Here is a 27,758-nt window from a genome sequence, read left to right on the forward strand (position 1 = left end):
CTTTCTGTCTTGGGTATGACGTTAAACTGCATCCGGCCCTGCAGGCGGTCCTCCAACTTACAAGGAAATCATGGGGGTTGGTGGCAGGATTGGCACTCCAGCCACCGTTTTTTAAAAAAAAAAAAAAATGCTCAGAGACTACAGAAAGGACTCCTTTTTGCTCTCCGCGGGAGTAGTTCTGCTGCAGCCGCCCAAAGGAAGGCTGCTCGCATCATGAAGAGGATGGGGGAAAGCCCTCAGGAGCCCCATCCCCGGAAGAGTCGAAACCGTTGGAGATCCAACTGGGTCGGGTCTTTTGGGGATCGGAACTGGTGTGGTGTTGAGGCATCGTCCGCTGCATGGCAGCACTCGGGTCCCAATTTGAGGTAGCCCATATGAGTGGGCGCGTGGAACATATTGTCTCTCGGGCAAGATGATCATCTTCCTCTGCTGTTGGAGGAGCTGCGTAAACTCCTCATTTCAGTGGCGGCACTCTCTGAGGTGCGCAGGCCCGGGACTGGCCAGATCTCTGTGGGTGGATACACCTTTTATTGGTCTGGTCGGTCTGATGTCTGTCATATTTGGGGAGTAGCTATTGCTGTAGCAGATTGGCTTCTTTCCGATGGTGTCCAATGTCACTGCTTTCAACGGGTGTATTATGGGACTCCGATTATGGCACTCCCTGGGTGCCTTGTCTGTTGTCTCAGTGTATGCTCTGACCGCGGTGAGTGATGTCTCAGCGAGGGAGACATTTTATTTGCAGCTTCACTCGGTGGTTGATGGGTGCCCACAGGGTGACACTCCTCTGGTCATGGCACTGACGGGACTTGCTATGAGGATTGTTTCGGTCCCCACGGGTCTGGTGAAAGTGGCTCCATGTTCCTTGACTTTGCAGAAGGTCAGGGGCTGCGAATTGCTGGATCCTGGTTCCCACACCCTGAACCGCATCGTTGGACTTCGTACTCCAGTACTGGTGGTACGGTGAAGGAGATCGATCACATCCTCTTGGGCAGACGCTGAAGGCTATTGCAAAACTGCAGGGTCTACAGAAGTACCCAGTTTGTGAATTCTGACCATAGATTTGTTGTTGCTACGCTTAGGTCCAGTAGGTTACCACCTACTAGGAAAATGAGCCTGGACTTGGCCAGACTCCAAGACCAAGCTGTTTCTAATGAGTTTGCATGCAGTTTGTGTGAGGAACTTTCAGATTTGGGTACGACTGCCGATCCTAAAATGATGTGGAAGACCTTCCATGACAAGACCCTGAAGGTTGCTTAGGGTTGTGTTGGTGTTACCGGTGTTCTCAGAAGAAGGTGTTTATTCTCGTAGGGCACCCTGGATATCATCGAGAGGAGTCGCAGCGCACGGCTCAATGGCAACTCTGGTCTGTACCGGGAACTAAGAAGAATGGCTGTGAGGGCTCTGAGGACAGATAAAGAGGTGATTGTTAGAGGAATCTGTGAGCAAGTGACACACCATCTGTGGTCTAGCGATCCACGTCCTGCTTACAGAGGAATCGAAGCATTACTCACATGTGAATCTGTTCCTCGAAGAGTCACAGTCAGGGCGGCTGATGGAACTGTCCTTACAGATGACACTGCAGTTGTCACCTGCTGGGCTGGCTACTTTGAGCAGTTATTCAAAGCTGATCCTCTGGCTAGGACGTTGTATACCTCTGGGTCCACAGTTGTTGAGGCTGATCCTCCGAATAGCTGTGATACATCCAATTTCACTGAGATTGCACAGGTGGTGAACCAGCTTTGGGGGGGCGGAAGGCTGCAGGGATCTGTGGTATCCGGGGTGAACTTCTCCAGGCTGGTGGTAAGGCTGTCCTCCTGGCATTGCAAGCAATCTTTGCTTCCATTTGGGAGACTGGCATCATCCCAACTGACTATAAAACGGCACTTGTCCCTGTCTGAAAAGGAAGGGTGATCGCCTGGATTGCAGCAACTACAGGGGGATTACACTGCTCTCTGTGCCGGGTAAGGTCCTTGCCAGGGTCGTTCTCAATAGGATCCGTGAGGTCAGGGGTGTTCTTGCTCCTACTTTGTCCAATGCTTGTATGGACTGGGTGTTGGGCAAGGTTGTTGAGGACCCGAGTGGCTGGACCAGGCCAAAGGGTTACCCACGTAACACCTGGCTGCGACAGATAGAGGGTCATTTCGGGAGGTTGGGACTGGACCGTGCGTCTGCCTGGGGGTTGCAAACCGGGATCCCAAGTTGTTTCGTCATGTAGTGGGTGCAGCAACACACTGTACCAGTGCATACTCCCCAACTTGACTTGACTTTGGACTTTACTCAGACAAGGGTCTTGGTGAAAATTAACAGGGAGAAACTCTCTTTTGGAAATTTTATTTGGCTAAACACAACCCATGATGAGAAAAAAGGCATACTCTTGGACGAAAGCCGTGCTACACTGAGGCAATGAAAATGTTCTCCAGTTTATTCGAGAAGAAAAGGCCATACCTGCAGTCTTAGATGAGGTTCTGGATTGGCTAGCATAAAGCTGTGTGCTGATAAAGGTGTCCTTTCATCAGTCCGAGCAAACGTCTGGTTTCTGATGCGATCTATAGTTTCCACCTCAGTACTAGTGTTTTGCAAATCCCCTTAAACCCTTCTCCCTGATGTGCTATATAGTCTATATTTTAAGTTGGACCAACGTACATGCAAAATGTAATGAAAATGGATATGGCCATTAGTGTGCACTTGGCAAGCAAATAAACAAATTACAATTGTTTTTATATTTGTCTGTTTTGATATTCAAAAATTCAGTTGTTTATATATTTCTTCAAGAAACAGTATGATAAGAAGCTAAAAAAAATAATCATACAACCATCAGAGTGGATTCAATTTGCATTTTAAATGTGCATCATTCCATTCTCTCATGCCCCTTGTTTCAATTAAGGTTGCCAACAGTTGTATAAGAAGTGTTGGATACAAGGCAAGGACAAAGTAGAGATGGAGCTCCAGTCTATTGGAGGGTGCACTCAGTCATACAGAGCAACACTTTAGAGTAGACAGTCTTTGGAATATGGGAGAAAGAACTAGAGAAACCATATGTGTAATGGAATTAGGAAAACAGTGCACACTCCCATCAGACAGTGACTGGGCCGAGAATAAAATCCAGTCTTGTTGAGCTATGAGACAGTAGTAGTATGCACTGAACTACCGTGCATCTAAGACTTGAAACATACTCTGTTTAGTTAAAAAATGAGTTTTAATCATTTATGTTTTTATTTGAATCTTGAAAGATGCTCGATTTTAATTTTAAAAGGTAAAGAGAGTTATGGTATTCTGTTTTTTCCCCATCTTCTCTTCCTGGAAGATTATAACAACATCAAATCTTCAATAAAATGAGAAGAGTTCCCTGAAAAATTAGTAAAGTGTTAAACTTGCAGTCTTATTATTGAGTTTATTATTGAGTTAAAATTTTGTTTCGTTATCTATATGTAAAACTAGCAGTCATATTTAAATACTAAACTAGATGTTCTGCTTTCTTTCTGCCAGTCTGTGTTATCTATTTTTATCTACGAGTATGTTATAAAGATCTGAAACAGCTTGTGACAGTGAATGTCATGTCTTCATTTTATAGTTTGAGTGTATAATTCATACTATTAATATAGATGGCTACATTTTAGTGAAACCACTGTTTGGTTTTGTTGTTGATTATTTTAAAACCTTTAGTTACCTGGAACAGCCTGTGTCAAATGCTGTACTAAATGAGTAGCCCAATAAAGTAAATATTGTAGTTAACCAAAAAAATGTGCTGTGCACATTAATATTTTTATTGAGCATTGTGTGTGTGTGAGACATTTTAGATGTCTATGGATAGTTACTCATTCAAATAAAAAGATACCTCTTTTTTTCCCATAGTTCTGGGGTGTCACAGTTTCCACTTTGAAGAAATAGCAAAATAGCAAGATTTGGATTCTGTTTGAAAGTTGTGTTTTTTTTTTGTTTGTGCTAATGTCAAATTTGTAATAATTAAGTTGTGCTTAATTTGCTGCTAATCTATATATTAAAACTGTAAAAAAGTGTAATTTCAATGCTGGGTTTGCTTATGTACCCTCAATCAGAGTTCAAGGTACTATGTTATCTGAAAATCTTATTCTTTTAATTAGTAAATACAGAAAGCTGTGAAAATTACAATACTTGACTGCAAAGGAAGGTTGGCGCCATTAGAAATATGTCAGGGTGGTGGTTGATTTTTTTTTTTTACAGGTTGCAATTGGGGCAATGTGTGACTACAATACAAATAAAATTAACATTGTTTTCATTTCACAACATGTATGCCTGAGTGTGCAAAACCAGCAGATTAAGGCAAACAAAACTTCATTTTACACAAAGTAATGCTACAGCATTACACTTTAATAAGCCAAATGCTGTTTATATCGATCTTAAAAACGTGTAAAGTAGCACTGGTAGTTTTTACTTTTCATTTGCTTTTTTAATATTTAATGGGAGTTAATTTGTAATTTTATTCCTTGTATTGAATGAGTTCCTAATTGGTACTGCCGGTACCAAACACCTTCCTGTGTAGCATTTTGAGTTGCCTTCTCTTGTCATATTTCTGAGATTGTTCATCACATCCCAACCGCAGGTATTGATATACTGAAACGATTGTTGTGGTGAGAAACTCTTACTAGGATAAAAAGACTGCAAGTAGCGTGAAAGAAATCTTTAAAGAACTTACTAGAATAGGTTACTTAAAGAGTAGTAGTCTGATTTCCTGCCTCAATACTTAAGCACAACAAATTTTCTTCAGATATTTAATACTTAACCTAATATTATGTGATTCACAATCTTCCTCAAATCAGTTCTTCCACTCCTAGACTCATCAAGCTAAGAATGCTTTATTAAATAGATTTGTATTTGTTCTAAAGTGTTAACATATTTAAGTTGTTGACAATACCAGAGTTATTTCTCCTAGCATGAAGAGTTTGACGATTCATCAAAGAAACTAGCCCAAAAGGTAGTATCATGAGGAAGACTAGCAGTGGTGTATTGTATTGACCTTTGGCTAATTTCTACATACCCAGTAACAGATAAAGGGGGAAAGTCCTAATCAAAAGTTAAAATACAAATTACATTTTGTAGTACTGTACTTGAGTCCCTTTAGGGTATGTAAGCACTTACAGAGTAATGCGGTTATAAATGTTGTTAGATTTTGTGCATGAATTATGTGAACTATAGTCTTTCATCTATGCAGCTGCAACTCCTTATTTTTACTCTGTTTTGAAAAAGATTTATGTCTAGCTTATTGAAGATTCTATCGTAAAATAGAGCAATTCTATGCTAATAGACAGAGCTATAATGTAACAAACTTATTTAAAAGCAAACATGCCATAATTAAGTTAAGATTCCAGTATTTTCCTTATGTCTTTTTATCTGTACAGTATTTAAAGCATGATGTTAAAGGTGTCTTTTACCTCTACATTTTTATCTAATAATTTGAAATTTAATTTCTTATGTTCACTTTTCATGATAATCGGGGAGTGTATTATGAAAAGAAACTGTATATTTAGGTAGAAAATTTTAGACAGGTTATCCTGTCATATTTCACAAGCATAAAGGGTCTGCCACTTCTTTATCAGTATGCTCTCTGGGGCCCAAAGAGACTTTATTGCATTCATACTTATCAAACTAAAATGAAAGAAATGGACATGAAGAAACAGAAGCTGAATGTAGAAGCCCACTTTTTTATGATCATTGTACACTTGTCTATTCAGTTCATAAATAAATAAAAACAAATCATCCCATATCTCGAGCAAATATAACTTGATCTCCTTGAAACCTTTTTGGAACTTTGTTTAAAAAACAGTGTGATAAAAATTAATATTTTACATGTAATGATGAAAGTTGTACAGTATGTTGTAACATTGAATCATAGTGTTTAGTGGACTCTGCTACTCTGAATGCAGTGGCTGTTTAGATATGTGAGAGGTTTTTATCTGAAATATTGTCTACTATCATCCATCCATTCATTATCCAACCCACTATATCCTAACTATGGGGTCACGGGTGTCTGCTGGAGCCAATCCCAGCCAACACAGGGCGCAAGGCAGGAAACAAACCCCGGGCAGGGCACACACACACACACACACACACACACACACACACGCACTAGGGCCAATTTGGAATTTCCAATCCACCTAACCTGCATGTCTTTGGACTATCCGAGGAAACCGGAGTACCCAGAGGAAACCCACACAGACACAGGGAGAACATGCAAACTTCATGCTGGGAAGCGAACCCGGGTCTCCTAACTGCGAGGCAGCAGCGCTACTCATTGCACCACTGTGCCGCCCATGTCTACAAACAGTTAAGTGAAAAAGAAAAAAAATAGTCTGATACTTGTGTATTGAATTGTGGTCACATGCCTGCTCATATTTTATGTCTAAAATGAATATGAATTTGAACAGATAATGTATTTTAACAGTTCATAACCAGTACCTTAATTTTAATTTTTTTAAAGCAATATGATTAGGCTATACAGTAGTGGAAATATTGGGCCATGCTTATAATAGACAGTTTTCAAATTATATAGTAACTGGAAGCTTTGCAAAATAAAGTAACCAAAGTGTCAAGCATTATGTATTGTATAGTATAAAACTTTTTTTTTTTTTGTAATGGAAACTGATAACATTTTCAAATTAAAATATGTTAAAATATTTAGATATCCTTACATTTTCTGAAATTTAACCAGAACAAAACTGATTTTCAGTCCTTTTGAGGTGTCTGGTATGACCGCTAGTAGTCTTGGTCCACTGGAACAATACTGGATCTTATCTGCTAGGAATTTGGGTGTCATTTTTGATAGCGATCTTAAACTAGATAAACAGATAAATACTGTTGTTAGAAACAGTTTTTTCCATTTGAGACTGTTGGCGAAGATAAAGGCATCATTTTGTTTTCTGGCTTTGATAGGGTAATACATGCTTTGATTTCATCCCGCCTGGATTATTGTAATTCTTTGTACACAAGGGGTCAGGCAGTCCCTGTATTGCCTACAGCTTGTTCAAAATACAGCTTCTTTGCTTTTGACAAATACTCAGATGTGAACACACATTACTCTGATATTGACCTCTCTTCATTGGCCACCTATTTTAGTTTTAGAATCAATTTTAAGCTTTCATTGCTTGTTTAAAAATCTTTAAATAGTTTAGCACCAGTATATCTTACCAGACTTCCTAAACCTTATGCCCTGTCTTAGTCTTTAAGATCACCTGATCAGATGCTACTAGTGGTTCTTCGGACAAGGCTGAAGCATAGTGGTGATTGTGCGTTTGCAGTGTCTGCTCCACGGCTCACGATTAGATCTTCTCCTAATTTGAACATTTTTAAATCCAGGTCGATAATGTAACTGGATGAGCATGGCAGATGTGAACAAAACACACATGAAGCAAGGGGATGGTGTGAAAGTGAGCAGTGCTTTTATTAAAAGCCAAGTCCAAAACAAGTTTTCAAAAAGTGCAGTGCTCAAAAAAGTAGTTTAATAAATAATCCATAAAATGAGTGCATAGCGGAGGTTAAAATGATCAAATAAATAAATCCAATAAAAATGAGTTTAAAATTCAAACAGGAGTCTTCTTTAAAATGCTCAGTCTTTGGTGTTTCCCTTTAAAATGGACAACTCTCCGGCTTATCCTTCTAGGACCTTGCAGCATAGAGAGACTTCTACCAACAGGCACAGACACCCATCAGTCTTGACCCGTGTCCCCTCCGTCTGATCCACGGGCAGCCACTGGACCCTGCTCCTGCACCCACCACTGCCAATCCAGACTCCATCCAGTGAAAATGCACCATCCTCCCAGGAGCAGGGGCGATCCTCGTGCCCCCTCCTGAGTGCTGGCCACATGCCCACCTGGGGCAACATTCCCATCCGCATGCTTCTCTCTTAAGCTCCAGCTAACCACTGCTCCTGCCTTTCTCTCGGTCCTTTTTTCCTTTTTTTCAGTTCCTTGCACTCCCCTTTATTATGCCGGCGTGGATGGCTGATCGCCTTGCACCAACCTGGAGCTGGGGAATCTTGGGCAGACCGTTTGCACCTGCTACCACTCCTTAGTAGGAGCATAAAATTTTTTTGTGTGTTTATATAGGTACTTTATAAATTAAGTTGACTTGACATGAAATATTTCCAATGTATTCCTGAAAGAAAAAGAAAAATGTTGTATAAATATGAGTTTAAGGAATATATTTTTGCTTTAGTAACTTACTAAATATTATGCTCTCATTAGCCTAACACATACTGTTTCTCCCACAAACAGTGCTGAGGGCAGAACCGAATATCCCAACACACTTTATATCATGAAGAGATTTGAATGCCATCAGTTATAGGGTTTGTGATTAGTAGCAAGTTTGAATTATTGATAAATCAGTTATTTGATTTATTAAAAATGTTTTGATAACAACATGCCATTCAGCATGTTCAGCCTTACAATGTTTGTCAATGCTATCCACCTAATTCCTCCAAAATAACTATGAATTATAAATCCAAAAAAAAAAAAACTGTTGTTCATAAATATCTTAAACACACTTGGATTGCAGTCATTGACCTTTAAATGGATCACCCATCATTTTTTTCCATGGACATCATAAGTTCACCCAACACACGTTTATTTACAATATATTTACAATTAGTGCACTTCCCAGTGCCTCCAGCACCGTTCCCCCAATGTCCAGGGCACACAGTCAAATTGCCTCTCTGGCCTCCTCCAATCCTCTCTCCAGCTCCGTCTCTTTTCCACCCGACTTCTGCCAATGACTGGAGGGAGGCGGCCCCTTAAATAGGAACCGGGATGGGCTCCAGCTGCTTCCCGGCATTCCTCCGTAGCCATGCCCCAGTGTGCCGGAAGTGCCGGCTGCGGACCCGGAAGCCGTCCTGGTGTCCCCTGTCATCTTCCCCCCAGGGATATCCAGGCACTGGGGCGCCGCCTGGCGGTGGCCACGGGTCCCTACAGGGCTGGGCTTCAAAGCTCTTTACCTGAGGCCCCCAACATAACCAGAGCGGACGCCCCCTTGCGGTCTGGAAGAGGCACAAGCCCTGCCTGTCGAAGAAAAAACACACACGGGCCCACAGGGCCCTTTGCCAGCAAGCAGGGAACTTACCTTTCGGGTCCTGTCTGTCCGGGGAAACGTTCCCGGCATGGCCTCGCTAGGTGGCCTGCCGTCCCAGGCGCCTTCTGCCGCGACGTGCTCGCGGGAGCCCGCTGCACTCCAGCAACGCCCATTATCTTTCCTCCACACCTGGGAAGCTTGGCCATAATGCGGACCGGCGGTCCGTGGGGTGAACCGCTCCAGCGGTTGTGCACGTGCCACTCCCGCGGCGAGTGTGTGGGGTCCGCTGCTGCGCCGGGCCGTCCACAAAATTATTTCTTTTTCTCGCAGGTCCCCAACTTGTCCCAGGTGGAGCATCCTGCCGACTACGCCACTGTGAACGCTGGCCCGGACACACACAGGCGGACATCGTAAGTTCACCCAACACACGTTTATTTACAATATATTTACAATTAGTGCACTTCCCAGTGCCTCCAGCACCGTTCCCCCAATGTCCAGGGCACACAGTCAAATTGCCTCTTTGGCCGCCTCCAATCCTCTCTCCAGCTCCGTCTCTCTTCCACCCGACTTCCGCCAATGACTGGAGGGAGGCGGCCCCTTAAATAGGAACCCGGATGGGCTCCAGCTGCTTCCGGCATTCCTCCGCTGCCACACCCCAGTGTGGAGGAAGTGCCAGCTGCGCACCCGGAAGCCGTCCGGGTGTCCCCTGTCGTTTTCCCCCCAGCACTTCCTGGTGTGGCGGAAGTGCTGGGCTCCAGGGATATCTAGGCACCGGGGCGCCACCTGGCGGTGGCCACGGGTCCCTACAGGGCTGGGCTTCCAAGCCCTTTACCCGAGGCCCCCAACATAACCAGGGCGGACGCCCCCTCGCCCGTACTGGAGGAGGCACAAGCCCTCCTCCGGTCCTCCTGAGCATCCTCCGAGCCGGATGCCACAATATTTTCAGTCGTCTTCTGAATGCCTAAAAAGAACATCCTTTTATGGCAAGAGAAAGATGGGCAAGCCTGATAGGTCACCTTGAGTGGTTTATGTTGATCAGTTAAAACTTAAATTAGTATATTCTGTGCATAATTATCATTTTGTTCTCTGTTGGGGATTACTCAAATCAAAGAATGATGACTGTAAAGGCTATTTGTATGAGCTTGCAACTGATTGACAAGTATAATTCTGTGATTGCATATGGTGGGACAAAGGGGGAAGGTAGTTCCGTTTTGGAGTTGTTTTCATAATTTGGTTTGTAAAGCCTGTACTTTTGATGCTGTTTTGTCCACTACATTAGAACTGTAGTTGGTTTCATACTGACCCTCCACTTGATGAATCAAGCAACAGCATAGGGAATGTTATGTGTTTGGGTCCCTCTGCTAGCAATACTGATGCAGGTTTTTGTGAGCTTTGCTTTATGTGTGCGTTCTAACCCATTTCTATTATCACCCTATGTTCTCTGAACTTGGCTGTGCTAGGAAATAAAGAATATTTTTCTGAGGAGATGGGCAAAATGATGCTGTGTGATATCCTGGAAAATTGGTTATACATGATCATAACTTCTGCTGCTCCATATCCTAGTCTTTGGTGAGGGTACTGCAATCATTTTAGTGATTCTTCCAGTTAATTTGGAGGACTTTTGAGAGAAACTGCACATGGAGCATTTTGAGAATTTTCAGGTGACAAAAATATGTAACCTATGTCTCATTCCCATACAGAAAAGAAGTAATGCAAAAGGCTATTTATACCAGTGGTTCTCAATGTTCAATCTTCAGTGCCCCCTGTGGCTCCAGGTTTTTGCTTGACCAGATTCTCCATTAGCCACTGTTACCTTTAATTGATCTTATTGTTTAATTAGCTGACATGTTTTTCCTTTTGTTTTGCATTGGGTGCTTATTAAATAATTGGCTAAATAACCAAAACATTAAAATACATAATTCTTACCCATCTAACACATATACAATACATTCCTGCTTAATTCAGTAAAAATATAGCATAACCAGTTTGCTAATTCCCAGTGTTTGTAAAAAAACATAGAAAATGGGAAATAATGGCTTGCTTAATTAAGGTAGGAGTACAATTAAGGGAAGAAGTGGGTTAGAACCAAAACCTGCAGCCACAAGGTGGCACTGAACACTGAATGTTGAGAAGCACTGATTTAGACCATTAGCTTGGTTTATATTTTTGAGGTCACAGTTCATAAAGAAACAATAATAGTTTCCTAAAGAATCTACTGGCACAGCTGACACTGTGCTAAACTTGCTAGCTATGGTTGTCTTTCCAGACTCCAAGCTGCCAACCTATGGAAAGTGTTCAACAACATTCTCCTGAGATGACTATTGCTGAGTAGGGACATCCTAGTAGAGGATCTGGTTTTCCTGACTTTGAGAAATATACTTAGGTTTCAGTAGGCCTTGGAGTAGAGTTTTGGAGTAGTTGGAAGTTTTTTTGCAAAGTGAGCAAAAAGAGAATCCTCTACATTTTGTAGGTTGACTATTGCTTTGGTCACATTTTGTCTTAAGATAGTATAGGTTTAGGTTCTTACCATCAAACTGGTACTTATTTGCAACAGCACAGAGTATAGTCAAAGATCAGAAAGGGTAAAATGGAGGTAAGTGATGGAAAGGGTTGGTGCAGTGATAGTCCTGTTTGACCCTAATTCAGATGGTAAAGAGATCTGTTTCATTACCATTGCAACTGACAGTTTCAGGCATCTTGACATTCAATAGGTACAGTATAATAAGTTTAGGAAGACATCCAAGTCTAAACTGGATCTTCAAGAGGCCTCACTATTTGTTGTGATCAAAGGCTTTTCGCACATCATTAAAGAAAATGTTACTGAAAAGTGTATTTGTAAGACCCATCTGGAATTTGCCAGAAAGCATGACATCTACCTAAGCTTAAGAAAAAGGTCTTCTAGTCAGATGTGATACAAATTGTAATTTTTATATAAAATTCAAAGAACTACATGTAGTGTAAACTAAAAACTACCAATTTCTCAAGAAACACTTTTCCTGAAGAGAAATATGGCGATGGCAGCTAAATCACAGTTATTCTTCTCATCAGCAAGTACTGGAAAACTTGTTAGCAGTGGAGGAATAACAAATGGAGCCCTGTGTTTTAAATTATTTTAAATTTTATTTTTAGCATAAAAATGAGCCCATGTAGAAGGTGAAGTGAAAAAGGTGAATATCTTTGAATGGTATAGTCAAAGTCCCAAATTCAACACCATTGAGAATCTTTAGTACATTTTTGAAATGGTGTGCAAACTGGTAGACACTTGTCTTCTAGACCAGTACTTCTCAATGTTAAGCTCATGGGGGTTACTGTGGTTCTAACCAGTTTCCCAATCTGTTTGTTATTGTTAATCTTTTATTTATCTCATTATTTTAATTAGCTGATCTGTTTTTTCCTTTTATTTTGCATTTAGAAAAGTTCAGTAGTGTCTGATTTTTACATAAAGGAAATTGACACATTTGTATGTTTTCTGTAACTTTAAATGTTTATTTTGTTCCATGTAATTCATTTTTTTCTGTGTAGTTTCCCTTCTTAATTGTACTGAATGCAGACAATTAATGTTGAATACACACCAGCTGAAAGGTGAGGCTACTTCACTATTACCCATTTGTGTGCTTATTAGTAAACAAAATGCACTTTTCTAAAAAAAGAAAAATTATAGATCAACTAATTAAACAATGAGATCATTTAAATGTAAAAAAACTGATTGGAACAAAAATTTGCAGCCACAGGGGCCCTGAGGACTGAACGTTGAGAACTACTGTTCTAGGCTATAGGTATCCAACTCGGATACGGAAAGGTCATGGTGGATGCCGGCTTTCACTCCAGCCACATTCTTCTTTAATACCAAGTAATAGCTGCTATTGAAACATACTAATTTCTTTCAAAGACACTGGCCCTTTAATTGTCATTCTCCCTTAATTCATAAAATAATGAAATGCAAAGCAAGTCAACACTTAAACTAACCTGATCTGCTTTCCACCCGTGTGTCCATCATACACCTGTTTCAATAAAATATATGGAAAGAATGAAAGGTGAGGGTCTAAGAAATACAGATCTGCTCCGAACAACAAAACATTTTAGTGGTTCCCTCAGAAATGAGCAAATCAACTGTTTAGGAATTGTCTTATGTGGCAGAATGAGAACAACACTTCATGGAATTTAATAAGATGTTTCATTAACAACAATTAGGAAATTGGTTGGAGCTTGCCAATAACTTAGCTGGTTATCTTTTGGCTTGCTTAACATCCCATTTTTGTTTAGCTGCTAATCAAGAAAAAAAAGACACAATTATGGGTCTAAGTCTTAAAAAGTGAGTACTGTAATTGAAAACTGAGCTAGAAGATGTTTGTTCATTTAGCAGCAGTAGTAGGATGTTGTACCATGTTAGCCATTATGGATGCAATGAGAAGTAAAGCAAAACGACACCTTTTATTGGCTAAGTAGAAAGATCACAATATGCAAGTTATCGAAGCAGTTCATGTATATCTTGCCTGAAGGAGGGGCCTGAGCTGCCTCGATAGCTTTCATAGTGTAACCTTTTTAGTCTGCCAATAAAAGGTGTAATTTTGCTTGACTTCTCATTTAGCAGCAGTAAAAAGTAAAGTGTCTGAAATGAAAATATGTAGCCACTTTGGCCCATTAGGTTCTGAATTTGACATCCTACTTTAAACTTAAAGCTGATTTTGTGGCAAAAATTGTTTCATTGATGTACTGATCTGTGTAGAGTGTGAATATCTGTATGAGTAGTATATTTTAGTTTATGATTTGAGAATATCTGATGACAAAAAATAACTGTGTTTTAAAAATCTTTTTATTAAGCATCTGACTTTGCATTAAAAAGTGAAACAATATGTGAAATCCAGCAATAGTGTGAAACATTTTAAAGGGACAGGATTCTGTGTTTCATGCATGCCATATGTAACTATGGTTAAACTATTTGTATGATTTATCAATGTTATTGTTTAATCTAAATTGTTTTTTATTTGTTTACATTGAAATCCACACTTCAAAGCCAAAATTAACTTTTTAATTTTCTTTTAACGCCATTGTAGGATTATATTTTTCAGCATGTGCACTGATTTGCTACAATATTTATTTGCATTTTTGATTGGGCTCCTTATTTAGGTAGATTTCAGAAGCCATTCTAATCGAACAATGCTTGATTAGTTGCAATTTCAGCCCTGTATGTTTTAAGTGCTTGTGATTTCAGTTTTTCCTTTTTTTGTCTTTTCTTTATGTCAGAGTTTCTGCACCTGTTTAACAGTTAATTCCAAAATGTTATTGAGTTATTGCCTTCATTACCATTTATCTTGTTTTTGCAGAGAGAACTGACATACCCATATGAGAAATGGATTGTAAAGGGCAAAGAGGACGTCCATGAAAAAAAAAAAATCAAAAACACTATCCCCTCAAAAACAGTCAACCTAAAAAGGCAACACAAATGAGGAAAGTTCACAAACCAGAGAAACACAACAAGTGAGCTGGCAAGATAAAATAGGCAGCAGGCATTAATCATGACTCCCCACAGCAAGAACAAGAGAAATCAAATGCAAAAGAGGCAAATTCCTTTAACCTTCAGTAAGCCAGCCAAGTAATTATATTTGGAAGACTAGCTGCCCATGTGCATGACAACTTCTTTCCAGGATAGGCACATGCCTAGGGAGTGGGAATAGAAGCATAGTATATTTGAGGGACTATAGAAAGACCTTAGATACCTTAGTCCTGTTATCCCAACTGTTGAAGGGTTGCGGTATTCATCTGAAAACTCTTTAAACTTATTTCAAGACATCCTGAAGACAAGAATATGGAAGTATGGAAAGAAAGGAAGAATGTGGACACTGTAAGTAATGAGTTTAACACAACAATGTATACTGTGCATATTTCATAGAACATGGTTATATCTTTGTGGAAACAGAGAAATTCCCTATTACCTACTGTAGCAAAAAAGTTCGCCTTCTGTGAGTAGTAATCTGTAATCCAATCAGAATTAATGAGTACTTTGAATAAAACAACATTCAGTAAGTTTCTGGAGTGAAGTGGTGTCCCACCCAGGAATAGTTTTTGCCTTGTGCTCAATGCTATCAGGATAGGGACTGGCTTCTCATGACACTATAAGAGCCAAAGTGGATTCTGTATGTATACTTTGTATTTTTGTTCCATTTTCACATTGGAGTTTCTAAACATTGCACACATTTACCAAATAGTTGACAAGATGGACATTAATCACAATATATTATCACAAGAGCTTTATAAAGCAAACCATATGGTCCTTACTTACAGACCACTGAGATTTTCAGAGAGCTGATGCTATATAAATGTAGGAAGTGTTTACATAGTGCATCTTTGGAAACCTATGACGGGCGTTGTTGGTTGATCTTGACTAATGGTTTTTATAAAGAGTGAGCATAGGTTGGATTGAATTTAAGGATCTGCCATCTTCCAAGTAGCATGGTATGCAGGCATTTATCCTTTTTAATTTTATTGTAAGGTTTAGTGAGAAAGAATTGAATTGAATTAGCTTGTTTATGGCAAAAATGCTTCTTGGAAAGATTTTTGCATTTCTCTGGATATTCTCTACCCCAGTCATAGATATAGAAAAGAAGTGAATAAGTAGTGAAAAAAACCATGGGACGGCAGTATAAGGTGTGGTTTACCATCAAAGAAGCCTAATGCACATGGAAGCAGGAACAGATCTAGGGGAAGCAGATTATGGCCAGCCCCTTTTCAGGAGGGTATTATACATTCAATAGCTAAACTGTATTTACAGGTTAAATGGGTTCTTGGTTTTGGATTTATGTATTTGCCATACTTCTGAAAGTGCTTCCCAGATAGCCAGTGAGATGACAACTAGAACTTTGTAGCTCAAAATTATAAAAACTGTGGATTGCTAAGAGCAGCAACCTTGTCTTATTTGCTGATCTTTTTTTCCAAACTTAGAACCAAAACTAGGATTTCTGTCATAGGATATTAAGTAAACAATATGCATGCTCCTGGGTGTTCTTTTCCAAGTTCAGTGGCCAGCTGAAGTTCTTTTTTCCCCCCACAGATCACAGAAAATATTGTCCAATATTGTGAGGTTCTTTGGTAAAAGTAGTAATTCCGAGGACTATCGGTTTTGCCTGAAGTTTCTTGCAATTTTAGTAAAGAGTGCAGTGATTGCTTTGATATGTCATCGGCAGCATGCAGGCTATTGAACTTTTAAGCAATGAACCATGTGAATCTTTTGTCTCCTGCAACTTTGTATTGGGTTTGAAAATGTATATATGTACATACATATCTTTTAAGTCATGTGTTGAGATGTCCTGTTGATTAAATGAATAATGTCAATTTGTTGTTATAAGGCTTTCCAGAGAAGGAAGATGGCAGAGTGTGCAGATGATGCAGCTTCTCAGAGTTCTAAAAATTGTGACCATAGTGTGTTAAATGTTGTCTCTCGTGAAAATTGTGCTATGTAGATTATCCAGAAAACTCGATAATGCCATACACTGCTTTACATCACTGAGCACTGCTCAATGTACAGCATTACCTCAGCATTTAAGGAGCAGTTCAGCAGCCTTGGCATTCTGCCACGATCAAACAGTGAGAACATGGCCTTGCATGAATTGGCTATCCAAAGAAAGATCTGCCATCACTGTAAATGATGTAAGCAAAAACAGCAGCAAGGTAAACGATTCACTGAGTCACACCACTGCTATCCAGTGATGTAATGTCCAACTGTAAAGTGCTGTCCTTTTATGCTTGCCTTGGGAGTTTGCTGTTATTATTAATATTATGGTTATCTATGTCCCTCTGGGAATTTAAACATAAAGAAGCACTGAGTTTACTTTATAGACCTGTTACAGAGCTGTAAACTGCTGATCCTGGTGTTTTTATTACCATGGCTGGACATTTTAATGAAATGAACTTGAAGATCACTCCTCCCAATTTTTTTATTGACATGTGAACTTTCCAACCATGGGAGACAGCAAAAAGACCTTGTTTTTACAAACTCTCATCATGCTTAGAAAGCCATGTCACATAGTGATATTGATGACAGTAATATCATAAAGCAACAGGGGTTTTGGCTGGGCAACATGTGAAGGATAAACTTCTGCTGGATGTGAATGTTTATGGGAGCAACATTCAATAAAAGTTAATGTTAAATATACTTACCTCTGATTGTACATTCTATTTTATGACATTGTGTTAAAGTTACTACTTGAGAGTGACCTTCCACTAAAAAAAATAATAGCAAAGAAGAGAAAAGGGCATGGGAAAGTTTAACCCATTGCCAACGTTTTTTTTTGACAAGCTGACCTGATGGCTTTCAATAGAAAGTACAGTGAGTGGGCGAGAAGGCTGAATGTTATTGGAGCACTGTGGCATCAATGTGAGTCAGGATGAGATTATTCAAGGTCACATAGTAGTTGGCATTTTGAATAAAGAGCTCTCTCGCAAATCTCAGTTAATGTCTGATCTCATGTTGGCTCAAAGAATACATACAGTTAATTAGTGAAAGGAGTTTATGTATCAAGTTAGCCTGCAAAGGGAGGCATTGGCCTCTATGCATGAATTTGCATACTCATATAGGAAAAACAGGCAAATGTCCAGGGAAACCAAGACATACTAAGGTCATTCCAAAGACTGAGCAGAAAGAAAATAAATATTGAAAAACATATGAAAGGTGCCCTGCACTAAAGTCCACTACAATGGGCAAGAAAACTGCGCTGATAAAAATTTAGTTAAAAGGGGGCACAACCTTATGCAGTGTACATGGCTCGCAGGGTTCCCTTGCCAAAAGTCCAGAAGAAGCTTAGTAGGATGGAAAACAATTGCATAATTGAGCAGGTGACACATCCAAATAATTGATGTGCACCTATGGTGCCAGTTCTAATGAGAAATGGGGATGTATGCATTTGCGTTGATTTTAAAAACTAATGAAGCTGTCTAGAGAAAGATTTATTCTTCCCACCTCAGAGAAGATTGCAATACTGAGTGGAACTACTGTGTTCTGTTCATTGAATGCAGTGAGTTGGTTTTGGCATAAACCCTTGCATCAAGAAATTAATAAGCTGATTACATGTTTTACTCCATTTGCCAGATTCTGTTTCTATAGGGTGCCATCTATACTAATAAAAGGCAAAGCCCTGATTGACTGACTGACTCACTGACTGACTGACTGACTCACTGACTCATCACTAATTCTCCAACTTGCCGTGTAGGTAGAAGGCTGAAATTTGGCAGGCTCATTCCTTACAACTTCCTTACAAAAGTTGGGCAGGTTTCATTTCGAAATTCTAGGCATAATGGTCATAACTAGAAGCTATTTTTCTCCATTTACTGTAATGGAGTTGAGCTCGAAAGCCGTGGGGCGGAGTTTGTGTGACATCATCACGCCTCCACGTAATCGCAGATGCGTAGAAAACCAGGAAGAGCTCCAAAAAGTGCTTAAGAAATCATGCATTATATAATTAAGAAGGCAGCGAAACAATTAGAAGCAAGCGAGTGACATATAAAACCATATTCAGCGGCTCACGTGAACTGGCGAGTGTGCAGACAAAAGCAACAGTTCCAAAGAGTGCTGAACAAAACGAATTACACTGCTACGCTCAAATAGATAAACCCACACGCCATGGCGCAATAGTAGAGGCTTCGCCTCTAGCGCCGACGTCCAAGGTTCGATTCTCGAGAGGGGATGCACTGAGTATGTACGCACACATTTTTATTCATTTTACCTTCGCATCCCCTTTGAGACGTATGAAAAAATATGCGGTTAACGCAGAAAGACAGATCACCAATTGAAGCTTTATGAATAATGGATACTTTATTCGCGATCAATGATTGTTTTGGTAAAGCCTTACTCACTGTATTAATTAGATGAACGGTAAAAAAGTAAGAGCGAGGGGGTAGCTTATTGAGGCACGCAGGCAAAACCACAATAGCACGCTGGCTCGATGTACTGTAGTGCGTCAACTCGATCTGAATTGCGAGATCACATCCGAAAAAATATATCTTTTCAAGTTCTATTTAGTCCATATGTGTCAAACTCAAGGCCCACGGGCCACATCCGACCCGGCGTGTAATTATATCAGCCCGAGATCATTTTATATACTGTATTATTGTTATTAATGGCCCGGGGAGATGAAGCGCTGGTAACACAATAAACTACAGATCCCATAATGCAGCACTTCAGCTACCTTGCCGAACACTTACCACGTTAATCAAGTCTAGCTTATGATGCTGCAAGTTATTGCAAAGCTAGCCTACACGATGCCGAAGAGAAAAGGTGATTCTGAACATAGAGCCTTTAAAAACCGATGGGAGGCTGAGTATATGTTTACTGACATTGCCGGTAAACCCGTGTGTCTCATTTGTGGAGCTAATGTGGCTGTAATTACAGAATTTAATCTAAGATGGCACTATGAGACAAAACATCAAGATAACCTGAAAGACCTGAATGCAATGCACAAGATACAGAAAGCAGAAGAGTTAAAGTAGAATCTGACACTTCAGCAGACTTTTAACCCGTGCAAAATCACAAAGTGATTTCAAGTGAAGCTACTTTTATGGGAGACACAAATGCACCAGTGCAACTTGCCCCACTTTCCCTGTTGCCAAGTAATATTGAACCAAGTCGGCACAACGGTGTTCCCAAATACGAATTTTGCTGATAAACTAAGCGCACTGCGCACTGAGTTCGCACGGCGCTTTGGTGACTTTGAAGAACAAAAAAAGAATTTTGAGTTGTTTCGCAACCCATTTGCCGTCAATGTGGAAACTGCACCTGTGCAGATTCAGATGGAGGTGATTGAGCTGCAGTGTAATGGCACACTGAAGGCAAAGTACGATACTGCAGGCCGCACAGTTTATTCACTCCATTCCGCACAAATGCTCCAGCTCCGTCTACATGCGGCTCGAACCTTGTGCATGTTTGGTAGCACATATCTGTGTGAGAAGCTCTTCTCAGTCATGAAGACTAACAAAACAGCACACAGGAGTCACCTCACTGATGAGCACCTGCAGTCCATCCTGAGAATCTCCACAACACAGAACCTCACACCAAACATAAACAAACTTGTTGCCAAAAAAGATGCCACGCGTCCAGCTCTGATTAAATGACATAAGAGCAAAGAAAACTGAATGATTTGATTTGTTATTGCTGAAAGGAACAAATTTTATTTATATTTCCAGGTTTTGTTATGCACCATGTTCATATTTGAATTTGTATAATTTTGACAGGATATATTTTTATGGAGAGCAAAATCTTTTATTTTTTATATAAAATTACATAAGAGTAAAGAAATTTGAATGTTCTTTTAACGTTTACTTTATTTCTAACTTGTATAATTTAGACAGGATATATTTTTATGGAGAGCAAAATATTATAAATTATTTAAGGTTTGAGTTGGTTTATTCCGGAATAATATTCTGTCGACTAAATAAAAATTCCTTCTATTTAAAATTTAAATAGAACTTGAACAGAATCGATAGTTCATAATATCCACGCAGACTTGCACGTAAGAGCGGAGTCATCCGTTTTAACAAGCAGCGTATTGCACTGATACGAAATAGCCTGCCCATTTAATTATTTAGGAATGGATAAATAAATTAAGATTTTGTACAAATAATGTTTTTCATTTTTCTTCCTTCATGGATTCTGGCACCCCCAGCAACAGTTTCTCGCACCCCAAAGTCTGTATATGTGTGTGTGTGTGTGTATATGTAGATATGTATGTATATGTGTGTGTAGACATGTATGTTTATATGTGTGTGTGTGTATATGTATATATGTATTTGTGTGTATGTATATGTATGTGTGTATATGTGGATATATATATATATATATATATATATATATATATATATATATATATATATATATATATATATATATATATATATATATATGTGTGTGTGTGTGTGTGTGTGTGTATATATATATATATATATATATATATATGACAGCAACACTCATCACTCACAACAATGACAAAACAATTACATTGTCAATCATGTTACATTATTATTAAAATATTTCCTTTTCTTTTTCATTACTTCTTTAACACACTACTTCTCCGCTCCGTCAGCTATCTTATATATACAGTAATCCCTCCTGGATCGCGGGGGTTGCGTTCCAGAACCCCCCGCGATAGATGAAAATCCGCGAAGTAGAAACCATATGTTTGTGTAGTTATTTTTATATATTTTAAGCCCTTATAAACTCCCCACACTGTTAACATTATTAGAGCCCTCTAGACATGAAAAAACACCCTTTAGTCAAAAGTTTAAACTGTGCTCCATGACAAGATAGAGATGACAGTTCTTTCTCACAATTAAAAGAATGCAAATAGATCTTCTTCTCTTTAGGAACAGAGAATTTCATAGAGAGAGAGAGAGAGCGCTTGCAAAGAAATGCAAACAATCAGAAAATCAATACGTGTGCTTTTAAGTTTGCCGTGGCATTTTTTAGAGGAGCGTCAGTATCTTCTATGCAAACAGCCCCTCTGCTCACATCTCCTCCGTCAGGCGCAGAGAACGTCAGAGAGAGAGAGATTAAAGCAAACCATCAAAAAATCAATAAGTGTGCTTTTAGAAGCACCGCGATAAAGCGGCATTTCTTAGAGGTGCGTCCGTATCCACTAGGCAAACAGCTTCTGTGCAAATAGCACCTCTGCTCACAGCCCCTCCGTCAGGCGCAGAGAATGTCAGAGAGGTTGAGATAGAGGCAGAGACAAGCAAACAACCAAGCTCCGCGCGGGATGCATATCTTATAGAATTGAGGAGTTTTAGTTAATATGTAGTACATGCTCTGATTGGGTAGCTTCTAAGCCATCCGCCAATAGCGTCCCTTGTATGAAATCAACTGGGCAAACAAACTGTGGAAGCGTGTAGCATAAGTTAAAAGACCCATTGTCCGCAGAAATCCGTGAACCAGCGAAAAATCCGTGATATATATTTAGATATGTTTACATTTAAAATCTGCGATAGAGTGAAGCCGCGAAAGTCGAAGCGCGATATACCGAGGGATTAGTGTGTGTGTGTATATATATATATATATATATATATATATATATATATATATATATATATATATATATATATATATATATATGACAGCAACACTCATCACTCACAACAGTGACAAAACAATTACATTGACAATCATGTTACGTTATTTTCAAAATGTTTCCATTTCTTTTTCATTACTTCTTTAACACACTACTTCTTCGCTGCGAATCGCGGGTATTTTGCTAGTTTGGAATAAAAGGCACTCCAGAGATCTTTCAAAGGAAAATGGCAGAGATATTAGATGGTTTAGAGGGAGTTACTGTTTTCATGGATGACATACTTATGTTTGGATGTACCATGGGGGACCATAGTATATCTGGAAATGGTTCTACAAGGGATTGAGTCAGCTGTATTGATCCTAACGAAAAGTCTGCCCTCTGACAGAAACAGTTATGCTTACTTGGTCTCCAGGCCGGATTTAGGTTTGATAAGGTCCTAAGCTATTTGAGACATGGGGCCCTTTATAAGTCCAGATATTCTATGTAAGTGCCAAATATGATTTGTTTTGGGGGCCCCCAAGAAGGCGGGGGCCCTAAGCTATAGCTTGTATAGCTTATACGTAAATCCTGCACTGCTTGGTCTTCTGCCAGGTGTATGACCTGATCCAGACAAAGCAGAGGCAATTAAGCAGATATCTCCACTGGAAAACCTCCAGGAGTTGAAGAAGCTGTTAGGCATGGTCAGTTATTTGGGGAAGTATACCTAATCTCTCAACAATGGGGGAGCCACTACTTGAGCTTGAACTGCTGGCAGTGCTTTAGTTAATCAGATCTGGGTCACCAAAGCATATGAGTAATACCCCAGTGATTGGTAGGGAATTCTTTCCATGAAGAGAAGGGCTGTCAATGTACAACATCGTAACCACTAGAGAAAACAGAATTGTTCACTATAAGAGAGGATACATGATGGCTATCAAGGCCTGATTAAATTTAGAGAAAGGGCCAATGCCTTAATATGGTGACCAGGGGTATTACCAGATGTCCAGAGCAATGTTCTGTCACAGAAAAGAAAGCCTTTAATATCCTGACCAGCCATGGAAGAAAATTGCGTAGATCTCTGAACATAATAAACAGAATTATTTAGTTTTGTAAGACTACTTTTCAGGGTTTATTTGAGATTCTACATGTACCCTCAACCACAAGGAAAACTTTTGTACTAAAGCTGAAAGCAGCATTTGCAAAGTTTGGAATCCCAGAAGAGGTTGTGAGTGACAGTGGTCCCCAGTTCTCCTGGGCTGAGTTTAAGAAGCTGCTGAGAAATTAGAACTTCAAGCATACTACATTGAATCCTCACAATTCACAATGCACACTGCAAAGAGGATCCTTAAGCAGGATGACTCTCTGCTCTCCCACAGGTTGACACCATGTGTTCATTGAGAGGTTAGTCTTCCCTCATCACATGGCACTGTCCAGTTTGCCTATTGCCTAAATTGTTCCACTGAGGATGCCACATCATTTACTCTTCATCTGGCCCTGTCCCTTCTGGACAAAAGCGACTCTTATTCTAGTATTCTGTTCATAGACTTCAGTTCAGCATTCAACACCATCATCCCGCAGAAACTCATAGAAATATAGTCTGCTAGGCTACAACACTTCCTTATGCAACTGGATCCTGGACATCCTGATAGAGAGGGCCCAGACAGTCCACATAAGAAAGTTAGTCTCCAGCACCATCACAGTGAACGCTGGTGCCCCCGAGGTCTGTGTACTCCACCCACTTCTATTTACGTTGCTGACATATGACTGTGCATCTGCGTATATATTTTCTAAATACCATCATTATCTTTGTTGATGACACAACAGTGGTGGGTCTCATAGTCATCTAACAGATAGGAGATACGATAATTGGCAGAATGGTGCAAGTGTAACAGTGCATCGAGGGCACCAGATTTCTTGGTGTACACCTGGCAGCTGACCTTACTCGGTCAATTATCACCACCTCCACATCCAAGAGGGTTCAGCATATACATTTCATTTGCTGACTGAAGAAGGCAAGTCTACCTCCTACTAGAATTGTGTAGAATTTATTATCCCAGAGGGAAATTTGTTCGCAGTAGGAAAGTACAAAAAACAGAAGATGTTGCAGAGATCCAATAGATAAACAATAGACAACCAATGTTATTGCATACATGCACACACTCAATATCAATGCAAAGAAGCATACTTACTATCAACAGTACACAAAGCAATAATGCAGGGTTTAACATTTAGCAGCATCTCTGCAAGTAACAGAATTTAAAATGCTTATAGCTCTAGGAATAAAAGAGTTCTCAAATCTCTTGCTCATTATGTTTGGAAACCTGATGGCAACAGCTGGAATATCGAGAAAAAAGGATGGCTACTGCCTGACAGAACTGTGTTGGCTTTCTTTCTAACCTGTTTTCAATACATTCAGTGATAGAGGTCTGCTGTGAACCAATAATTTTACTGCAATTTTTTATAATATTGTTAAGATGATTTATATTCTTATTACTGAGGTTGCCAAACCAACACATAAAAGCAAATATAACAATGAATTCAATAAAGGACATAAAAAAAAGTGTTATTATGGTTTTGTCCACTTTAAAACAGTTGAGTTTCCTAAGAAAGAAAAGTTGTGACTGCCCTTTTTTACAGATTTGCGTTGTGTTAAGATCAAAATTTAGTTTGTCGTCAGTTATTGTTCCCAGGTGTTTGTGGTGCTCTACCATCTTCACTGTCTCCCCTTTCATTAAAGTTGAGACAGTGGATGGTGGAGAGCATCTGAAATCTACAGCCATGTCTTTTGTCTTAGAAATATTTAGTCTTAAACTGGAGCAATCACACCATTGTACAGAATCATTGACAATTGATCCATGGCTGTCTTCCTTATCTTGTAGAAGACTAACAATGACAGAGTGTCTGCAAATTTCAGGATATGTCTATCCTTGTGTAAACTCCTGCAGTCATTTTATACAGGATAAACAAAAGAGGAGATAAACCACAACATTGCAGAGTACCTACAGATGTGCTTAGGCTTTCAGAGAAACAGCTATTGACACTCATTTTGTTGTGTTTATTAAAAAAATCCAGAATCCACCCCACCAAGGTAATGTCCAAACAGAAGTGATCAGTTTCCCAACTAAAATGTGAGGCTGGATCATGTTAAAAGCTGATGAACAGTCTGTAAACTGCAATCTTGCATGGTTTTTGAACCTTCCAAGTGCTCATACAAAAAATGTAAAAGTGTTGCTGTTGCATCCTTTACATCCCTCTTTTTAGTTCTTCTTATTTATTCTTATTATCTATTTTGATTTATTACTATCTATTACCTATTATTTATTTATTTACTTACTATACTATGATAGATTAGTTATTTACTTGTCTTGCACTTGTCCTGTTTTTATGTACTGTATATGTTGCATGGCGTTCCTGGGGAACGTTACTTCATATGACTGTATGCTGCAATACTGTGTATGGGTGGTATGACAATGGGTTTTTTGTTTTTTTTTTAACTTGACATATAGTAACAATACGGTTAATGCACAGCTTAGACTCTGCATTTCTTCCTGGTTTTTTTTTTTTTTGTTCAAAGTAATAAAGCAGAATACAACTGCAGACTAAAAGGTTGTGTGGTGTTGGTTAATGGAACATGTAATATGATATAACCTTTAGGTCTATTATCTGTATGCCTTTTCAGAAATAAGTATCTTGAAATATTGCAAATTTTCTGCACTTTGCCAGAAAGTGAACCAGTGATTTATAGAATTAAAAAACACAGATTTGTGTTATATATTAATATATTTCACTTCTGTTACTTTTTGTAAGTATTTTAATTTGCTTAGAAAGAAAAACTATAAAAGCAGAATTAACTAATACTCCCTGTTATGGGAGACATGCGCGTTAATGATTGCATGTGGTATTATGAAAAATAGATTGTTTAGATTAATATTTTTTAAAGGAATACTTCATTTAAAATGAGTTACTTAGCCCTTGTAGTTTGTAGTAATGGGCGAGAAAAAATTTTAATCTCATGCTTTTGTGGAGAACGGACATAAAATTCACGATAGGGTTAGAACCAGTGGTGACTGATGCTGGACAACAGCAAAGAAAATAATAAAATGTCCATTAAAAAAATCTTATGTTATTTGTGTTGGATTTTTGAGATAGATTAAGTACCTGTTGAAAACCAAAACAGACAAGGGAAATTTGTAAACACTATAGTCAGAAGTTGATTGAAATGAAGTCCATGAACTTGTATGACTGCAGCATTAGCCAGTATGTCACCATATTACATTCCCATATAAATGAAACCATAAAATGTTAGTTTTTAAAAGCTTTTAAGAAGTGCATCTAAAATTATTAATGCATAATAAAAAAAATGCATGTTGCAAAGTTACATGAATAATTAACCACCATTTATAATAAGGAAAGATATGTCACAGATATTTTAGATCTTTAATAACTAAACTTTTTGATTTTACAGTAAGGTCTTGGATTTGTTCTTTGAGTGGACAGGTAAAGGAATTATTTTTCACCTGCCTCTATGTTTTTGTCAGAACTCAAGCAGCTACCCTTTTTACCAGTCTTGTAATGCTTATCACTTTAAAATACTTAACAGTTTTAAAAGCAAAGAGTGCAGACAATTTTATTGAATGAATGAAAGATATTTTAACAGTGAATAAACTGGATAGGAGCAAAAGTGCACTAATAGTCATTCTGTTTTTGCTGAAATTGTGTTGTAACATAATTAAAACAAGCTCTAAATTTTTCTGTGGTTAAATAGTATATTGCAGAAAAAAACATGTAGAAAGCCCTTTAACAGACTAGTGATGTGGAGACTTGTCCAGGTCTGTTTCCTGCCTAGTGTTGCTGTAATATTCAATGGTCCCCTGACACTGAACTGGACCAAATGGATTTAAGAGTGTTTATATTAGTAGCTATATATAAAAAATGTATTAGGCATTCATTAGGTATACTTAAAACAATAAAGAAATGTGTGGCACAGTGGTTAGCACTTTGTACCCAATTATTTTAGCATTTGATTGTACTTCTCATGCAGGCATCACAATAAGACTTTATGGTTTAGTTGCTTTTGCTCACGAGTCAACTCTTTTTTTACTTCCTGCAATTGAATGCTTTAGGTCCTCGGAACAATGTGTAAATTTTCCTGGATGTAATTAGAAAAGTGAGGATCAATTTTGATTTAACAAGGTTTTCATATGTAACAATTTTAGGTATGGTAGTGATTTTCTTACCTAAAGTGATGCTCATGAAGGTCTGAACATACAGATATAGAAGATTTATTAAATAAATAAATAATTAAATAATAAAATAAATATTGGCTAAACACAACTGAAAAAAATAAATTCATCATTTCATTCGGCTAATTAAACAGATACTCATCCCAACCTTCAGGTAGGTTGACTCATTCATTTTCCACCAAAGTAAAACAAAAGGTGTAATTTGGTAATACTTTTATATGTTCCCTGAACACTGCTCTGTGAGACAGTCAACACTATGTCCTGCACTCCTGTCTGAGAACATGTGTTCTCCAATTAGCCAAGTGGTATTACTACTACTACTTCTAAATCTTTCATTTCCCTCCTGGTTCCTTTCTGTTATTATGGACCTGCTGGTTTACCTGCCATCCTTCGCCCTTAAAGAGTTTTGCTTGTTTTCACCCAGGTTGCCTGTCTTTTTCTCAGTCTGGGT

General features: G+C 38.9%; 1 protein-coding gene across 4 annotated transcripts in view; it reads left to right on the plus strand.

The window, feature by feature from the left end:
• hdx (highly divergent homeobox) overlaps window positions 1-27,758 on the plus strand; it is a 119,754-nt gene that overhangs the window by 16,006 nt on the left and 75,990 nt on the right. For 3 of the 4 annotated variants that reach the window (XM_039765945.1, XM_039765944.1, XM_039765947.1), the window contains exon 2: window positions 14,361-14,878. The exons of the other annotated variant lie outside the window; for it this stretch is intronic. In XM_039765945.1, the coding sequence (XP_039621879.1) occupies window positions 14,843-14,878 (36 nt within the window). In that variant the 5' untranslated portion in view covers window positions 14,361-14,842. The remainder of the gene's footprint in view (window positions 1-14,360; window positions 14,879-27,758) is intronic. 4 annotated transcript variants of the gene reach the window in all.

The sequence above is a fragment of the Polypterus senegalus genome, chromosome 10 (assembly GCF_016835505.1).
Source record: "Polypterus senegalus isolate Bchr_013 chromosome 10, ASM1683550v1, whole genome shotgun sequence".
NCBI lineage: Eukaryota > Metazoa > Chordata > Cladistia > Polypteriformes > Polypteridae > Polypterus > Polypterus senegalus.